This window comes from Antennarius striatus, chromosome 1 (genome assembly GCF_040054535.1).
Source record: "Antennarius striatus isolate MH-2024 chromosome 1, ASM4005453v1, whole genome shotgun sequence".
Lineage (NCBI taxonomy): Eukaryota > Metazoa > Chordata > Actinopteri > Lophiiformes > Antennariidae > Antennarius > Antennarius striatus.
Genome location: NC_090776.1, coordinates 1,032,142 through 1,046,632, shown reverse-complemented (window position 1 = coordinate 1,046,632; position 14,491 = coordinate 1,032,142). Strand labels below are relative to the sequence as shown.

The window sequence follows — 14,491 nt, the reverse complement described above, 5'->3', positions numbered from 1 at the left end:
AATGTTAGAGGGTTAGTGTTAGAGGGTTAGGGTTAGAGGGTTAGTGTTAGAGGGTTAGTGTTAGAGGGTTAGGGTTAGAGGGTTAGGGTTAGAGGGTTAGTTGTAGAGGGTTAGTGTTGGAGGGTTAAGGTTAGAGGGTTAGTGTTAGAGGGTTAGAGGGTTAGGGTTAGAGGGTTAGGGTTAGAGGGTTAGTGTTAGAGGGTTAGTGTTAGAGGGTTAGGGTTAGAGGGTTAGTGTTAGAGGGTTAGTGATAGAGGGTTAGGGTTAGAGGGTTAGTGTTAGAGGGTTAGTGATAGAGGGTTAGGGTTAGAGGGTTAGGGTTAGAGGGTTAGTGTTAGAGGGTTAGTGATAGAGGGTTAGGGTTAGAAGGGTAGTGTTAGGGGGTTAGAGGGTTAGTGTTAGAGGGTTAATGTTACAGGGTTAATGTTAGAGGGTTAGTGTTAGAGAGTTAGGGTTAGAAGGTTATGTTAGAGGGTTAGTGCTAGAGGGTTAATGTTAGAGGGTAACTGTTAGAAGGTTAGGGTTAGAGGGTTAGGGTTAGAGGTTTAGGGTTACAGGGTTAGTATTAGAGGGTTAGTGCTACAAGGTTAGTGTCGGAGGGTTAGGGTAAGAGGGTTAGTTGTAGAGGGTTCGTGTTGGAGGGTTAATGTTAGAGGGTTAGTGTTAGAGGGTTAGGGTTAGAGGGTTAGTGTTAGAGGGTTAGTGTTAGAGGGTTAGGTTTAGAGGGTTAGGGTTAGAGGGTTAGTTGTAGAGGGTTAGTGTTGGAGGGTTAATGTTAGAGGGTTAGTGTTAGAGGGTTAGAGGGTTAGGGTTAGAGGGTTAGGGTTAGAAGGTTTGTGTTAGAGGGTTAGGGTTAGAAGGGTAGTATTAGAGGGTTAGTGATAGAGGGTTAGGGTTAGAGGGTTAGTGATAGAGGGTTAGGGTTAGAGGATTAGTGTTAGAGGGTTAGTGATAGAGGGTTAGGGTTAGAGGGTTAGAGTTAGAGGGTTAGTGTTAGAGGGTTAGTGATAGAGGGTTAGTGTTAGAGGGTTAGTGTTAGAGGGTTAGGGTTAGAGGGTTAGGGTTAGAGGGTTAGTTGTAGAAGGTTAGTGTTGGAGGGTTAATGTTAGAGGGTTAGTGTTAGAGGGTTAGAGGGTTAGGGTTAGAGGGTTAGGGTTAGAGGGTTAGTATTAGAGGGTTAGGATTAGAGGGTTAGTGTTAGAGGGTTAGGGTTAGAGGGTTAGGGTTAGAGGGTTAATGTTAGAGGGTTAGTGATAGAGGGTTAGGGTTAGATGGTTAGTGTTAGAGGGTTAGGATAGAGGGTTAGTGTTGGAGGGTTAGGGTTAGAGGGTTAGGGTTAGAGGTTTAGGGTTACAGGGTTAGTATTAGAGGGTTAGTGCTAGAAGGTTAGTGTCGGAGGCGTAGGGTAAGAGGGTTAGTTGTAGAGGGTTAGTGTTGGAGGGTTAATGTTAGAGGGTTAGTGTTAGAGGGTTAGGGTTAGAGGGTTCGAGTGTTAGGGTTAGAGGATTAGATTTAGAGGGTTAATGTTAGAGGGTTGGTGTTTGAGGGTTAGGGTTAGAGGGTTAGGGTTAGAAGGGTTAGGGTTAGAGGGTTAGGGTTAGAAGGTTTGTGTTAGAGGGTTAGGGTTAGAAGGGTAGTATTAGAGGGTTAGTGATAGAGGGTTAGGGTTAGAGTGTTAGGGTTAGAGGGTTAGGGATAGAGGGTTAGGGTTAGAGGCTTAGTGTTAGAGGGTTAGTGATAAAGGGTTAGGGTTAGAGGGTTAGGGTTAGAGGGTTAGTGATAGAGGGTTAGGGTTAGAGGGTTAGGGTTAGAGGGTTAATGTTAGAGGGTTAGTGATAGAGGGTTAGGGTTAGATGGTTAGAGTTAGAGGGTTAGGATTAGAGGGTTAGGGTTAGAGGGTTAGGGTTAGAGGGTTAGGGTTAGAGGGTTAGTGATAGAGGGTTATTGATAGAGGGTTAGGGTTAGGGTTAGAGGGTTAGTAATAGAGGGTTAGGGTTAGAGGGTTAGGGTTAGAGGGTTAGTGTTAGAGGGTTAGTGATAGAGGGTTAGTATTAGAGGGTTAGTGCTACAAGGTTAGTGTCGGAGGGTTAGGGTAAGAGGGTTAGTTGTAGAGGGTTCGTGTTGGAGGGTTAATGTTAGAGGGTTAGTGTTAGAGGGTTAGGGTTAGAGGGTTAGTGTTAGAGGGTTAGTGTTAGAGGGTTAGGTTTAGAGGGTTAGGGTTAGAGGGTTAGTTGTAGAGGGTTAGTGTTGGAGGGTTAATGTTAGAGGGTTAGTGTTAGAGGGTTAGAGGGTTAGGGTTAGAGGGTCTAGGGTTAGAAGGTTTGTGTTAGAGGGTTAGGGTTAGAAGGGTAGTATTAGAGGGTTAGTGATAGAGGGTTAGGGTTAGAGGGTTAGTGATAGAGGGTTAGGGTTAGAGGGTTAGAGTTAGAGGGTTAGTGTTAGAGGGTTAGTGATAGAGGGTTAGTGTTAGAGGGTTAGTGTTAGAGGGTTAGGGTTAGAGGGTTAGAGTTAGAGGGTTAGTGTTAGAGGGTTAGTGATAGAGGGTTAGTGTTAGAGGGTTAGTGTTAGAGGGTTAGGGTTAGAGGGTTAGGGTTAGAGGGTTAGTTGTAGAAGGTTAGTGTTGGAGGGTTAATGTTAGAGGGTTAGTGTTAGAGGGTTAGAGGGTTAGGGTTTGAGGGTTAGGGTTAGAGGGTTAGGGTTAGAGGGTTAGGGTTAGAGGGTTAGTATTAGAGGGTTAGGATTAGAGGGTTAGTGTTAGAGGGTTAGGGTTAGAGGGTTAGGGTTAGAGGGTTAATGTTAGAGGGTTAGTGATAGAGGGTTAGGGTTAGATGGTTAGTGTTAGAGGGTTAGTATTAGAGGGTTAGTGCTAGAAGGTTAGTGTCGGAGGGGTAGGGTAAGAGGGTTAGTTGTAGAGGGTTAGTGTTGGAGGGTTAATGTTAGAGGGTTAGTGTTAGAGGGTTAGGGTTAGAGGGTTCGAGTGTTAGGGTTAGAGGATTAGATTTAGAGGGTTAATGTTAGAGGGTTGGTGTTTGAGGGTTAGGGTTAGAGGGTTAGGGGTTAGAAGGGTTAGGGTTAGAGGGTTAGGGTTAGAAGGTTTGTGTTAGAGGGTTAGGGTTAGAAGGGTAGTATTAGAGGGTTAGTGATAGAGGGTTAGGGTTAGAGTGTTAGGGTTAGAGGGTTAGGGATAGAGGGTTAGGGTTAGAGGGTTAGGGTTAAAGGGGTAGTGATAGAGGGTTAGGGTTAGATGGTTAGTGTTAGAGGGTTAGGGTTAGAGGGTTAGGGTTAGAGGGTTAGGGTTAGAGGGTTAGGGTTAGAAGGTTAGTGATAGAGGGTTAGGATTAGAGGGTTAGGGTTAGAGGGTTAGGGATAGAGGGTTAGGGTTAAAGGGTTAGGGTTAGAGGGTTAGGGTTAGAGGGTTAGGGTTAGAAGGTTAGTGATAGAGGGTTAGGATTAGAGGGTTAGGGTTAGAGGCTTAGTGATAGAGGGTTAGGGTTAGAAGGGTAGTGTTAGAGGGTTAGTGATAGAGGATTAGGGTTAGAGGGTTAGTGATAGAGGGTTAGGGTTAGAGGGTTAGTGTTAGAGGGTTAGTGATAGAGGGTTAGGGTTAGAGGGTTAGTGATAGAGAGTTAGGGTTCGAGGGTTAGGGTTAGAGGGTTAAGGTTAGAGGGTTAAGGTTAGAAGGTTAGGGTTAGAGGGTTAGTGTTAGAGGGTTAGGGTTAGAGGGTTAGGGTTAGAGGGTTCGTGTTAGAGGGTTAATGTTAAGGGTTAGTGTTAGAGGGTTCGGATTAGAGGGTTAGGGTTAGAGGGTTAGGGTTAGAGGGTTAGTGATAGAGGGTTAAGGTTAGACGGTGAGGGTTAGAGGGTTAGTGATAGAGGGTTAGGGTTAGAGGGTTAGGGTTAGAGGGTTAAGGTTAGAGGGTTAGGGTTAGACGGTTAGTGTTAGAGGGTGTTAGAGGGTTAATGTTAGAGGGTTAGTGTTAGAGAGTTAGAGGGTTAGTGTTAGAGGGTTAGTGATAGAGGGTTAGGGTTAGAGGGTTAGGGTTAGAGGGTTAGTTGTAGAGGGTTAGTGTTGGAGGGTTAATGTTAGAGGGTTAGTGTTAGAGGGTTAGAGGGTTAGTGATAGAGGATTAGGGTTAGAGGGTTTGGGTTAGAGGGTAAGGGTTAGAGGGTTAGGGTTAGAGGGTTAGTGTTAGAGGGTTAGGGTTAGAGGGTTAGGGTTAGAGGGTTAGTGTTAGAGGGTTAGGGTTAGAAGGGTAGTGTTAGAGGGTTAGTGATAGAGGATTAGGGTTAGAGGGTTAGTGTTAGAGGATATGTTAGAGGGTTAGTGTTACAGGGTTAATGTTAGACGGTTAGAGGGTTAGTGTTAGAGGGTTAGTGTTAGAGAGTTAGTGATAGAGGATTAGGGTTAGAGGGTTAGGGTTAGAGGGTTAGTGTTAGAGGGTTAGGGTTAGAGGGTTAGTGTTAGAGGGTTAGGGTTAAAGGGTAGTGTTAGCGGGTTAGTGATAGAGGGTTAGAGTTATAGGGTTAGTGTTAGAGGGTTAGGGTTAGAGGGTTAGGGTTAGAGGCTTAGTGTTAGAGGGTTAGGGTTAGAAGGGTAGTGTTAGAGGGTTAGTGATAGAGGATTAGGGTTAGAGGGTTAGTGATAGAGGGTTAGGGTTAGAGGGTTAGTGTTACAGGGTTAGTGATAGAGGGTTAGGGTTAGAGGGTTAGTGATAGAGAGTTAGGGTTCGAGGGTTAGGGTTAGAGGGTTAAGGTTAGAGGGTTAAGGTTAGAAGGTTAGGGTTAGAGGGTTAGTGTTAGAGGGTTAGGGTTAGAGGGTTAGGGTTAGAGGGTTCGTGTTAGAGGGTTAATGTTAGAGGGTTAGTGTTAGAGGGTTCGGATTAGAGGGTTAGGGTTAGAGGGTTAGGGTTAGAGGGTTAGGGTTAGAGGGTTAGTGTTAGAGGGTTAGGGTTAGAAGGGTAGTGTTAGAGGGTTAGTGATAGAGGATTAGGGTTAGAGGGTTAGTGTTAGAGGATATGTTAGAGGGTTAGTGTTACAGGGTTAATGTTAGAGGGTTAGTGTTAGAGGGTTAGGGTTAGAGGGTTCGAGGGTTAGGGTTAGAGGATTAGGTTTAGAGGGTTAATGTTAGAGGGTTGGTGTTTGAGGGTTAGGGTTAGAGGGTTAGGGTTAGAGGGTTAGTTGTAGAGGGTTAGTGTTGCAAGGTTAATGTTAGAGGGTTAGTGTTAGAGGGTTAGAGGGTTAGTGATAGAGGATTAGGGTTAGAGGGTTAGGTTTAGAGGGTAAGGGTTAGAGGGTTAGGGTTAGAGGGTTAGTGTTAGAGGGTTAGGGTTAGAGGGTTAGGGTTAGAGGGTTAGTGTTAGAGGGTTAGGGTTAGAAGGGTAGTTTTAGAGGGTTAGTGATAGAGGATTAGGGTTAGAGGGTTAGTGTTAGAGGATATGTTAGAGGGTTAGTGTTAGAGGGTTAATGTTAGAGGGTTAGTGTTAGAGGGTTAATGTTAGAGGGTTAGTGTTAGGGGGTTAGAGGGTTAGTGTTAGAGGTTTAATGTTACAGGGTTAATGTTAGAGGGTTAGTGTTAGAGAGTTAGGGTTAGAAGGTTATGTTAGAGGGTTAGTGTTAGAGGGTTAATGTTAGAGGGTAACTGTTAGAAGGTTAGGGTTTGAGGGTTAGGGTTAGAGGTTTAGGGTTACAGGGTTAGTATTAGAGGGTTAGTGCTAGAAGGTTAGTGTCGGAGGGTTAGGGTAAGAGGGTTAGTTGTAGAGGGTTCGTGTTGGAGGGTTAATGTTAGAGGGTTAGTGTTAGAGGGTTAGGGTTAGAGGGTTAGTGTTAGAGGGTTAGTGTTAGAGGGTTAGGGTTAGAGGGTTAGGGTTAGAGGGTTAGTTGTAGAGGGTTAGTGTTGGAGGGTTAAGGTTAGAGGGTTAGTGTTAGAGGGTTAGAGGGTTAGGGTTAGAGGGTTAGGGTTAGAGGGTTAGGGTTAGAGGGTTAGGGTTAGAGGGTTAGTATTAGAGGGTTAGGATTAGAGGGTTAGTGTTAGAGGGTTAGTGTTGGAGGGATAGGGTTAGAAGGGTTAGTGTTAGAAGGGTTAGGGTTAGGGTTAGAGGGTTAGTGTTAGAGGGTTAGGGGTAGAATGGTAGTGTTAGCAGGTTAGTGATAGAGAGTTAGGGTTAAAGGGTTAGGGTTAGAGGGTTAGTGTTAGAGGGTTACTGTTAGAGGGTTAGGGTTAGAAGGGTAGTGTTAGAGGGTTAGGGGTAAAAGGGTAGTGTTAGCGGGTTAGAGATAGAGGGTTAGGGTTAGAGGGTTAGGGTTAGAGGGTTAGTGTTAGAGGGTTAGAGTTAGAAAGGTAGTGTTAGAGGGTTAGTGATAGAGGATTAGGGTAAGAGGGTTAGTGTTACAAGGGTACTGTTAGAGGGTTAGTGATGGAAGGTTAGGGTAAGAGGGTTAGGGTTAGAGGGTTAGTGATAGAGGGTTAGGGTTAGAGGGTAAGGGTTAGAGGGTTAGGGTTAGAGGGTTAGTGTTAGAGGGTTAGGGTTAGAGGGTTAGGGTTAGAGGGTTAGTGTTAGAGGGTTAGGGTTAGAAGGGTAGTGTTAGAGGGTTAGTGATAGAGGATTAGGGTTAGAGGGTTAGTGTTAGAGGATATGTTAGAGGGTTAGTGTTACAGGGTTAATGTTAGACGGTTAGAGGGTTAGTGTTAGAGGGTTAGTGTTAGAGAGTTAGTGATAGAGGGTTAGGGTTAGAGGGTTAGGGTTAGAGGGTTAGTGTTAGAGGGTTAGGGTTAGAGGGTTAGTGTTAGAGGGTTAGGGTTAAAAGGGTAGTGTTAGCGGGTTAGTGATAGAGGGTTAGAGTTATAGGGTTAGTGTTAGAGGGTTAGGGTTAGAGGGTTAGGGTTAGAGGCTTAGTGTTAGAGGGTTAGGGTTAGAAGGGTAGTGTTAGAGGGTTAGTGATAGAGGATTAGGGTTAGAGGGTTAGTGATAGAGGGTTAGGGTTAGAGGGTTCGTGTTAGAAGGTTAATGTTAGAGGGTTAGTGTTAGAGGGTTCGGATTAGAGGGTTAGGGTTAGAGGGTTAGGGTTAGAGGCTTAGGGTTAGAGGGTTAGTGTTAGAGGGTTAGGGTTAGAAGGGTAGTGTTAGAGGGTTAGTGATAGAGGATTAGGGTTAGAGGGTTAGTGTTAGAGGATATGTTAGAGGGTTAGTGTTACAGGGTTAATGTTAGAGGGTTAGTGTTAGAGGGTTAGGGTTAGAGGGTTCGAGGGTTAGGGTTAGAGGATTAGGTTTAGAGGGTTAATGTTAGAGGGTTGGTGTTTGAGGGTTAGGGTTAGAGGGTTAGGGTTAGAGGGTTAGTTGTAGAGGGTTAGTGTTGGAGGGTTAATGTTAGAGGGTTAGTGTTAGAGGGTTAGAGGGTTAGTGATAGAGGATTAGGGTTAGAGGGTTAGGTTTAGAGGGTAAGGGTTAGAGGGTTAGGGTTAGAGGGTTAGTGTTAGAGGGTTAGGGTTAGAGGGTTAGGGTTAGAGGGTTAGTGTTAGAGGGTTAGGGTTAGAAGGGTAGTTTTAGAGGGTTAGTGATAGAGGATTAGGGTTAGAGGGTTAGTGTTAGAGGATATGTTAGAGGGTTAGTGTTAGAGGGTTAATGTTAGAGGGTTAGTGTTAGAGGGTTAATGTTAGAGGGTTAATGTTAGAGGGTTAGTGTTCGGGGGTTAGAGGGTTAGTGTTAGAGGGTTAATGTTACAGGGTTAATGTTAGAGGGTTAGTGTTAGAGAGTTAGGGTTAGAAGGTTATGTTAGAGGGTTAGTGTTAGAGGGTTAATGTTAGAGGGTAACTGTTAGAAGGTTAGGGTTTGAGGGTTAGGGTTAGAGGTTTAGGGTTACAGGGTTAGTATTAGAGGGTTAGTGCTAGAAGGTTAGTGTCGGAGGGTTAGGGTAAGAGGGTTAGTTGTAGAGGGTTCGTGTTGGAGGGTTAATGTTAGAGGGTTAGTGTTAGAGGGTTAGGGTTAGAGGGTTAGTGTTAGAGGGTTAGTGTTAGAGGGTTAGGGTTAGAGGGTTAGGGTTAGAGGGTTAGTTGTAGAGGGTTAGTGTTGGAGGGTTAAGGTTAGAGGGTTAGTGTTAGAGGGTTAGAGGGTTAGGGTTAGAAGGTTAGTGTCAAAGGGTTAGAGGGTTAGGGTTAGCTGGTTAGTGTTAGAGGGTTAGAGTTGGGGGGTTAGTGTTAAAGGGTTAGAGGGGTAGGGTTAGAGGGTTAGGGTTAGAGGGTTAGTGTTAGAGGGTTAGTGTTAGAGGGTTAGTGTTGGAGGGTTAGTGTTAAAGGGTTAGAGGGTTAGGGTTAGAGGGTAAGGGTTAGAGGGTTAGTGTTCGAGGGTTAGTGTTGGAGGGTTAGTGTTAAAGGGTTAGAGGCTTAGGGTTAGAGGGTTAGGGTCAAAGGGTTAGAGGGTTAGGGTTAGAGGGTTAGTGTTAGAGGGTTAGTGTTGGGGGGGTTTGTTAAAGGGTTAGGGTTAGAGGGTTAGGGTTAGAGGGTCAGGGCTAGAGGGTTAGTGTTAGAGGGTTTGTGTTAGAGGGTTAGAGGGTTAGGTTTAGAGGGTTAGGGTTAGAGGGTTAGTGTTAGAGGGTTAGTGTTAGATGGTTAGAGGGTTAGTGTTAGGGTTAGAGGGTTACAGGGTTAGGGTTAGAGGGTTAGGGTTATGGTTATGGTTAGAGGGTTAGTGCTAGAGGGTTTGAGCGTTAGAGGGTTTGTGTTAGAGGGTTTGTTTTTAGAGGGTTAGTGTTAGAGGGTTAGGATTAGAGGGTTACAGGGCTAGTGTAAGAGTTCGGGTTACAGGGTTAGTGTTCGAGGGTTAGGGTTAGAGGGTTAGAGGGTTAGGGTTAGAGGGTTAGGGTTAGAGGGTTAGTGTTAGAGGGTTAGAGGGTTAGTGTTGGAGGGTTAGTGTTAGAGGGTTAGTGTTAGAGGGTTAGAGGGTTAGTGCTAGAGGGTTAGATGTTTAGGGTTAGAGGGTTAGTGTTAGAGGGTTAGGGTTAGAGGGTTAGGGTTATGGTTATGGTTAGAGGGTTAGTGCTAGAGGGTTAGAGGGTTAATGTAAGAGGGTTAATGTTAGAGGGTTAGGGTTAAAGGGTTAATGTTAGAGGGTTAGTGTACGAGGGTTAGAGGGTTAGTGTAAGAGGGTTAGAGGGTTAGTGTTAGAGGGTTAGGGTTAGAGGGTTAAGGTTAGAGGGTTAGTGTAAGAGGGTTAGAGAGTTAGTGTTAGAGGGTTAGGGTTAGAGGGTTAGCGTTAGAGGGTTAAGGTTAGAGGGTTAGTGTAAGAGGGTTAGAGGGTTAGTGTTAGAGGGTTAGTGTTAGGGTTACAGGGTTACAGGGTTAGGGTTAGATGGTTAGGGTTATGGTTAGTGTTAGAGGGTTAGGGTTCGAGGATTAGTGTTAGAGGGTTAGGGTTAGAGGGTTAGAGATAGATGGTTAGAGGGTTAGTGTTAGAGGGTTAGTGTTGGAGGGTTAGGGTTAGAGGGTTAGGGTTAGAGGGTTAGGGTTAGAGGGTTAGGGTTAGAGGGTTAGTGTTAGAGGGTTAGTGTTAGAGGGTTAGGGTTAGAGGGTTAGTGTTAGAGGGTTAGTGTTAGAGGGTTAGGGTTAGAGGGTTAGAGGGTTAGTGTTAGAGGGTTAGAGGGTTAGTGTTAGAGGGTTAGGGTTAGAGGGTTACAGGGTTAGGGTTAGAGGGTTAGTGTTAGAAGGTTAGAGGGTTAGGGTTAGAGGGTTAGTGTTAGAGGGTTAGTGTTAGAGGGCTAGAGGGTTAGGGTTAGAGGGTTAGTGTCAGAGGGTTCGGGTTAGAGGGTTAGTGTCAGAGGGTTAGAGGGTTAGTGTTAGGGTTAGAGGGTTACAGGGTTAGGGTTAGAGAGTTAGTGTTAGAAGGTTAGAGGGTTAGGGTTGGAGGGTTAGGGTTAGAGGGTTAGGGTTAGAGGGTTAGTGTTAGAGGGTTAGTGTTAGAGGGCTAGAGGGTTAGGGTTAGAGGGTTGGTGTCAGAGGGTTTGGGTTAGAGGGTTAGTGTCAGAGGGTTAGTGTTAGAGGGTTAGGGTTAGAGGGTTAGGGTTAGGGTTAGGGTTAGAACCATGTGACAGGATGTCTTCCGTCGGTGACTTCCTGTCAGCTCTCCTCCAGCTGTTATTCGTGTTCCACGTCCAGGTGGTCTGTGACCTCATCAGCTGTAATTGACGGGTTGTGGTTCTGTCTGGGCCCTCGATGTGTTTAGAGCTATTTTTCCTCTCAGCTTCTGTTTTTAGCCGCTGACGGCGTGACTGCGACTGATTACCCAGAATTCCTCGGCTTCGCAGGTAGAAAACAGATCGTCGGTCCATTCCTCCAATCTGTCACTGCGGTTCTGTTCCGCCGCAGCATCCGTCTCAGAGACGGCCGAACGTCCTGAAGCTGAACGATGAGGCGGCGCCAGGAAACAGAAGCTCCTTTTGTGATCGCTGTGAATGAGTGCGGGATTGGTCGGCGCCTTGGCAACCGTCAGACTCGTGTTTAACCGCCTCCTTTTCCTCTTCCTGTCCTCAGAACGGGAACGTCTGCTGCTCGCTGGATCTGGACTGCCTTCAGAACAACTAGAGTTCTCCTTTTCAGCCCCGCCCCCGGATGGCCCCGCCCCCGGATGGCCCTGCCCCCGGACGGCCCGGCCCCCGATCCCATCTGACCCCCACCTGGTGGATTCATCAACGCACACCTGGCGTCTGCCGCCAAAAAACACATCCTGGACACACTGAGGAGTGATCGAGTGTGTGTGTGTGTGTGTGTGTGTGTGTGTGTGTGTGTGTGCGTGCGTGCGTGCGTGCGTGCGTGCGTGTGTGTGTATGTGTGTGGCTCAGTCGCGGACCCCGACTATCGTTACCATGGTTACTGTGTCGTGTAGGTCTTTGTGTTTCCGTTTCTAAGCCGTCCCGATCGGATGCGGTCGGATGCAGAGGTGCTCCATCCATCCACGTCATCTCGGTCATCCGATCTTCATCCGACCTCATTCGACGTCCATCAGGAGGAAAATGAACCCGATGTCCATGCGACCTCTCTGACCTTTCAGTTGGTCGTTCAGAAGAGCGAAGCGTGTTGGAATGCGGCCTTCAGTCTCATCCGTCGTTCATCCGTCGTTCATCCGTCATTCATCCGTCGTTCATCCGTCGTTCATCCATCATTCATCCATCGTTCATCCGTCGTTCATCATTCATCCATCGTTCATCCATCATTCATCCATCATTCTTCCATCGTTCATCCATCATTCATCCATCGTTCATCCATCATTCATCCATCATTCATCCGTCATTCATCCATCATTCATCCATCGTTCATCCATCATTCATCCATCGTTGAGGGTAACGATCTCATCCCCTCCCGATGAGCCCGTCACCAAACACAAAAGCGGCGTGATGCTGCAGATCTCCAGTCCCGCTCATTGACCAATCAGAAGCCGGAGAGGGCGGGTGATTAAATTCCCGTCACGCCGTCTGGATCAGCGACGCCGTGAGGTCATGGGGTCGGATGTGTTTACAGATGGCCGGGCTCATGAAGACAGGAGGGTTTGGAGCGTCTCCAGTCCCCCGCCGCCGGTGTCGTCTCCATCGCCGTCTCTTTCCAGTTGCCACGGTTACGAATCAGGCTTCAAACGTCGTCGTCCGAAATCGAAATGAAAACCTTCTGATGCTCTGAACCCGTTGAGAGCCCCCGTACCCCGACGACACCCCGCTATTCGTCCCCCCCCCAGCCGTGTTCCTGTTCTCTGACACGAACACACATTTTTCGGCCCTTTCACGAACAAAACGGCTCGTTTCCGGCGGTAACAACACCGACTTCGTTGAAACGCCATGTTTGACCTTTTGGCGAGGACGGCGTCCGACCTTTAGCCGCCATGTCCTCCTGTCACGGCGTCTCACCTGAGCCCCTTCCCACCTCCATTCCCACCCCCCTCTCTTGTAAATGTAAACCAGTCCGAGGCGGCGACGTGAACGCCCCCCCGTCCTCGTCGTCCAACCAGCGACAGCCGACATTTGTACAAACGTTCGCCGAAAACCCGGTTTTCAGGTTCCTGTTGATTTGATATGAGCTGTAATGACTATAAACACGTGAACACGCGTGTAAATGTTTTTACAAGCCGATCGGATGAAACTATACAGTTTTATAATTCTCATTGTGCTCATGGGTATTTACTCGTTTCGGTGCAGTTCCTTTTCTTTTCCGTTTGGCTGTAAATACGACGGTTGTGTAAAGAGATGTGAATAATTCTCACCACGGGTTCCTGGGTTGGACAGAAGCAACATTTCTATTGTTTCTACTACGTCTTTATTTTTCTATTCTTGCCTTAACCCTTTCAGTATCAACGTTTAGCGTCTCTCCACCCGTTTTAGGACTCCATCAGAAACGAGACGAGGATGTTCCGAAACAGACTTTTCACTTTTCGCGACACTTTTTTTCATCACTGAACTGAAAATCTCTCAGACAAAAACAGAACTGTGTACACATGTAAAAAAAAAAAAAAAAGTTCAAAATGTTGTTCTTGGTTCCGTTCCGCCCGAGTCCGTCATCGTGTTTCTTCTTTTTGAAGGGAAATGAGTCACGTTTCATTCAAACGCAGATCAGCGTTAACAGTAAGAAAGCAGCTAAGCCTTCTAGCTAGTGGTGCTAGCCACTGATAAAAGGAGCAGATTAGCTCCTGAATGCTAATCAATGCTACATAATGCAGACAGAATATGGGATCATTTGCATGACAAATGTTTTTGAGGACTCAACCTGTGAAGATACCACCTACCGCTGGTGCTTAAATGTGCCATAAAAACAATGACATCATCTGCCTAAAGACGACATCATCAACGACACGTCGTCCGGTTTGGTTTGAGTTCATACAGATCTCCTCAAACACCACCGATCTTAACCTGGGGTGTTTCTCGAACGTTACGCTGCCACCTACTGGCCTGGCATGCACACAGCTGTTTTCAAAGACATCTGTCACGTCGACGTAAACTTTTCAAAAATGCAAAAGAAAAGAATTATTTGTTCTTTGTGTAAACAGACTCATTTTTTCACCATCTTTGTTAACTATAATAGAAAGCGACACGTCGGATTAAACCGTCTTTGACACTGATCTGCACGTCCGCTTGAAATGTGGCAAATTTCCCTTCCTTGTCCGACTTTTCTAAGAAGCGGTTGTGATGCTTCTAGACCCTGATGTGATTGTTGTTCCGTTGATAGAGGACCTGGACGGACAGAATGTCCACATCTCCAGATCAGCATCGCCAACCTGTCTGTACTCAAAGGGTTAAGTGTCATTGATTGAAGACTGTGTCGTGATAGTTTGCTGTAAAAGAAAAAAACGAAAATAACTTCAGTTAATAAATATTTCAGTTGTTTACTTTATTTGCTCAGAGTTTTTATTTTCAAAAAACCAGCAGCTGAACTCGTGGATGGGGGGTTCATGAGTGGGCGGGCACACGGGTGGGCGGGTACACGGGTGGGCGAGTCGCGGAAGACGAGGACTGAAAGCGAACAAGGTAAGTTAAAGCCAGAAAAAAATCATCAATATCAACCCCAACCAAACCTGAGCTAACTCTAACCTAACCTTAACCCTAAACAAATTCTGATGGAATCCTAACCCTATCCCTAATCTAACCCTAACCCTACCCCTAGCAGTAACCCCTGAACCTACCCCTTAACCCCGAAACCTAACCCTAAGCCTCAATGCCCGGGTTCCAAAAGTGGCCCGCCACATTGTATTATGTGTCAGGGTCAGATCAATAAAATAAATAGGACAAAAGTGTGCTTTGATCAAAACTACATTTCCCACAATGCAGTAGTTCAGCCCATTCTAACTGACAACGTTGTGAACAAAGTTAATGTACTAACTTGTGTCTGATGTTATTTTTCTTTATTGATTGATAGTTTGATCCTTGATTGATGGAGTTCTGTGGGTTTAATAACCTGACAAATTAAAAGGATTTATGTTAGAACAGAGAAACAAACAAACATGTTTTTTCTGTCTAACTGTAATGTTTGGAACTAGAATAAGTCAGAAATTCAATTATTTAACATTAAGGAGTAGTTACATTTAGTTACATTACACTGAGTTACATTTAGTTACATTTATTAGCTACATCTGGCCCTTAAAGGACAGCCGTGATGCTGATGTGTGTTTGACATCTCTACTCTAAAACCTAACCCCCGACCTCTAACCCAAACCTAACCCTTCACCCTAAACCGTAACCCCTATGCCTAACCTTTACCCTTAACATGAACCCTAACCCTAACGCTACCCTAACCCAAACCCCTAACCCAAACCTTTGACCCTAACCCTAGACCTAACCCTAAACCCTAAACACAACCCCCTAACCCTACGTAACTACCCTAACCTTAACTCTAAACCATAACCCTAGCCCTATCCCCCTGACCCTAGCCCTAACCCTACCCTAACCCTTACCCTACCCTAACACCTAACCTCTAACCCATAACCCTAGCCCCCTGACTCCCTGACCCTAGCCCTAACTCTAAGAGT

General features: G+C 46.0%; 1 protein-coding gene across 1 annotated transcript in view; it reads left to right on the top strand.

Moving 5' to 3' along the window:
- The window catches only part of LOC137600161 (protein kinase C-binding protein NELL1-like), a 131,653-nt gene extending 118,328 nt beyond the window's left edge, over positions 1-13,325 (top strand). Inside the window, exon 20 of the mRNA XM_068321610.1 lies at positions 10,519-13,325. Coding sequence (XP_068177711.1) covers positions 10,519-10,569 — 51 coding nt within the window. The 3' untranslated portion in view covers positions 10,570-13,325. The remainder of the gene's footprint in view (positions 1-10,518) is intronic.
- The last annotated feature ends 1,166 nt before the right edge of the window (positions 13,326-14,491 follow it).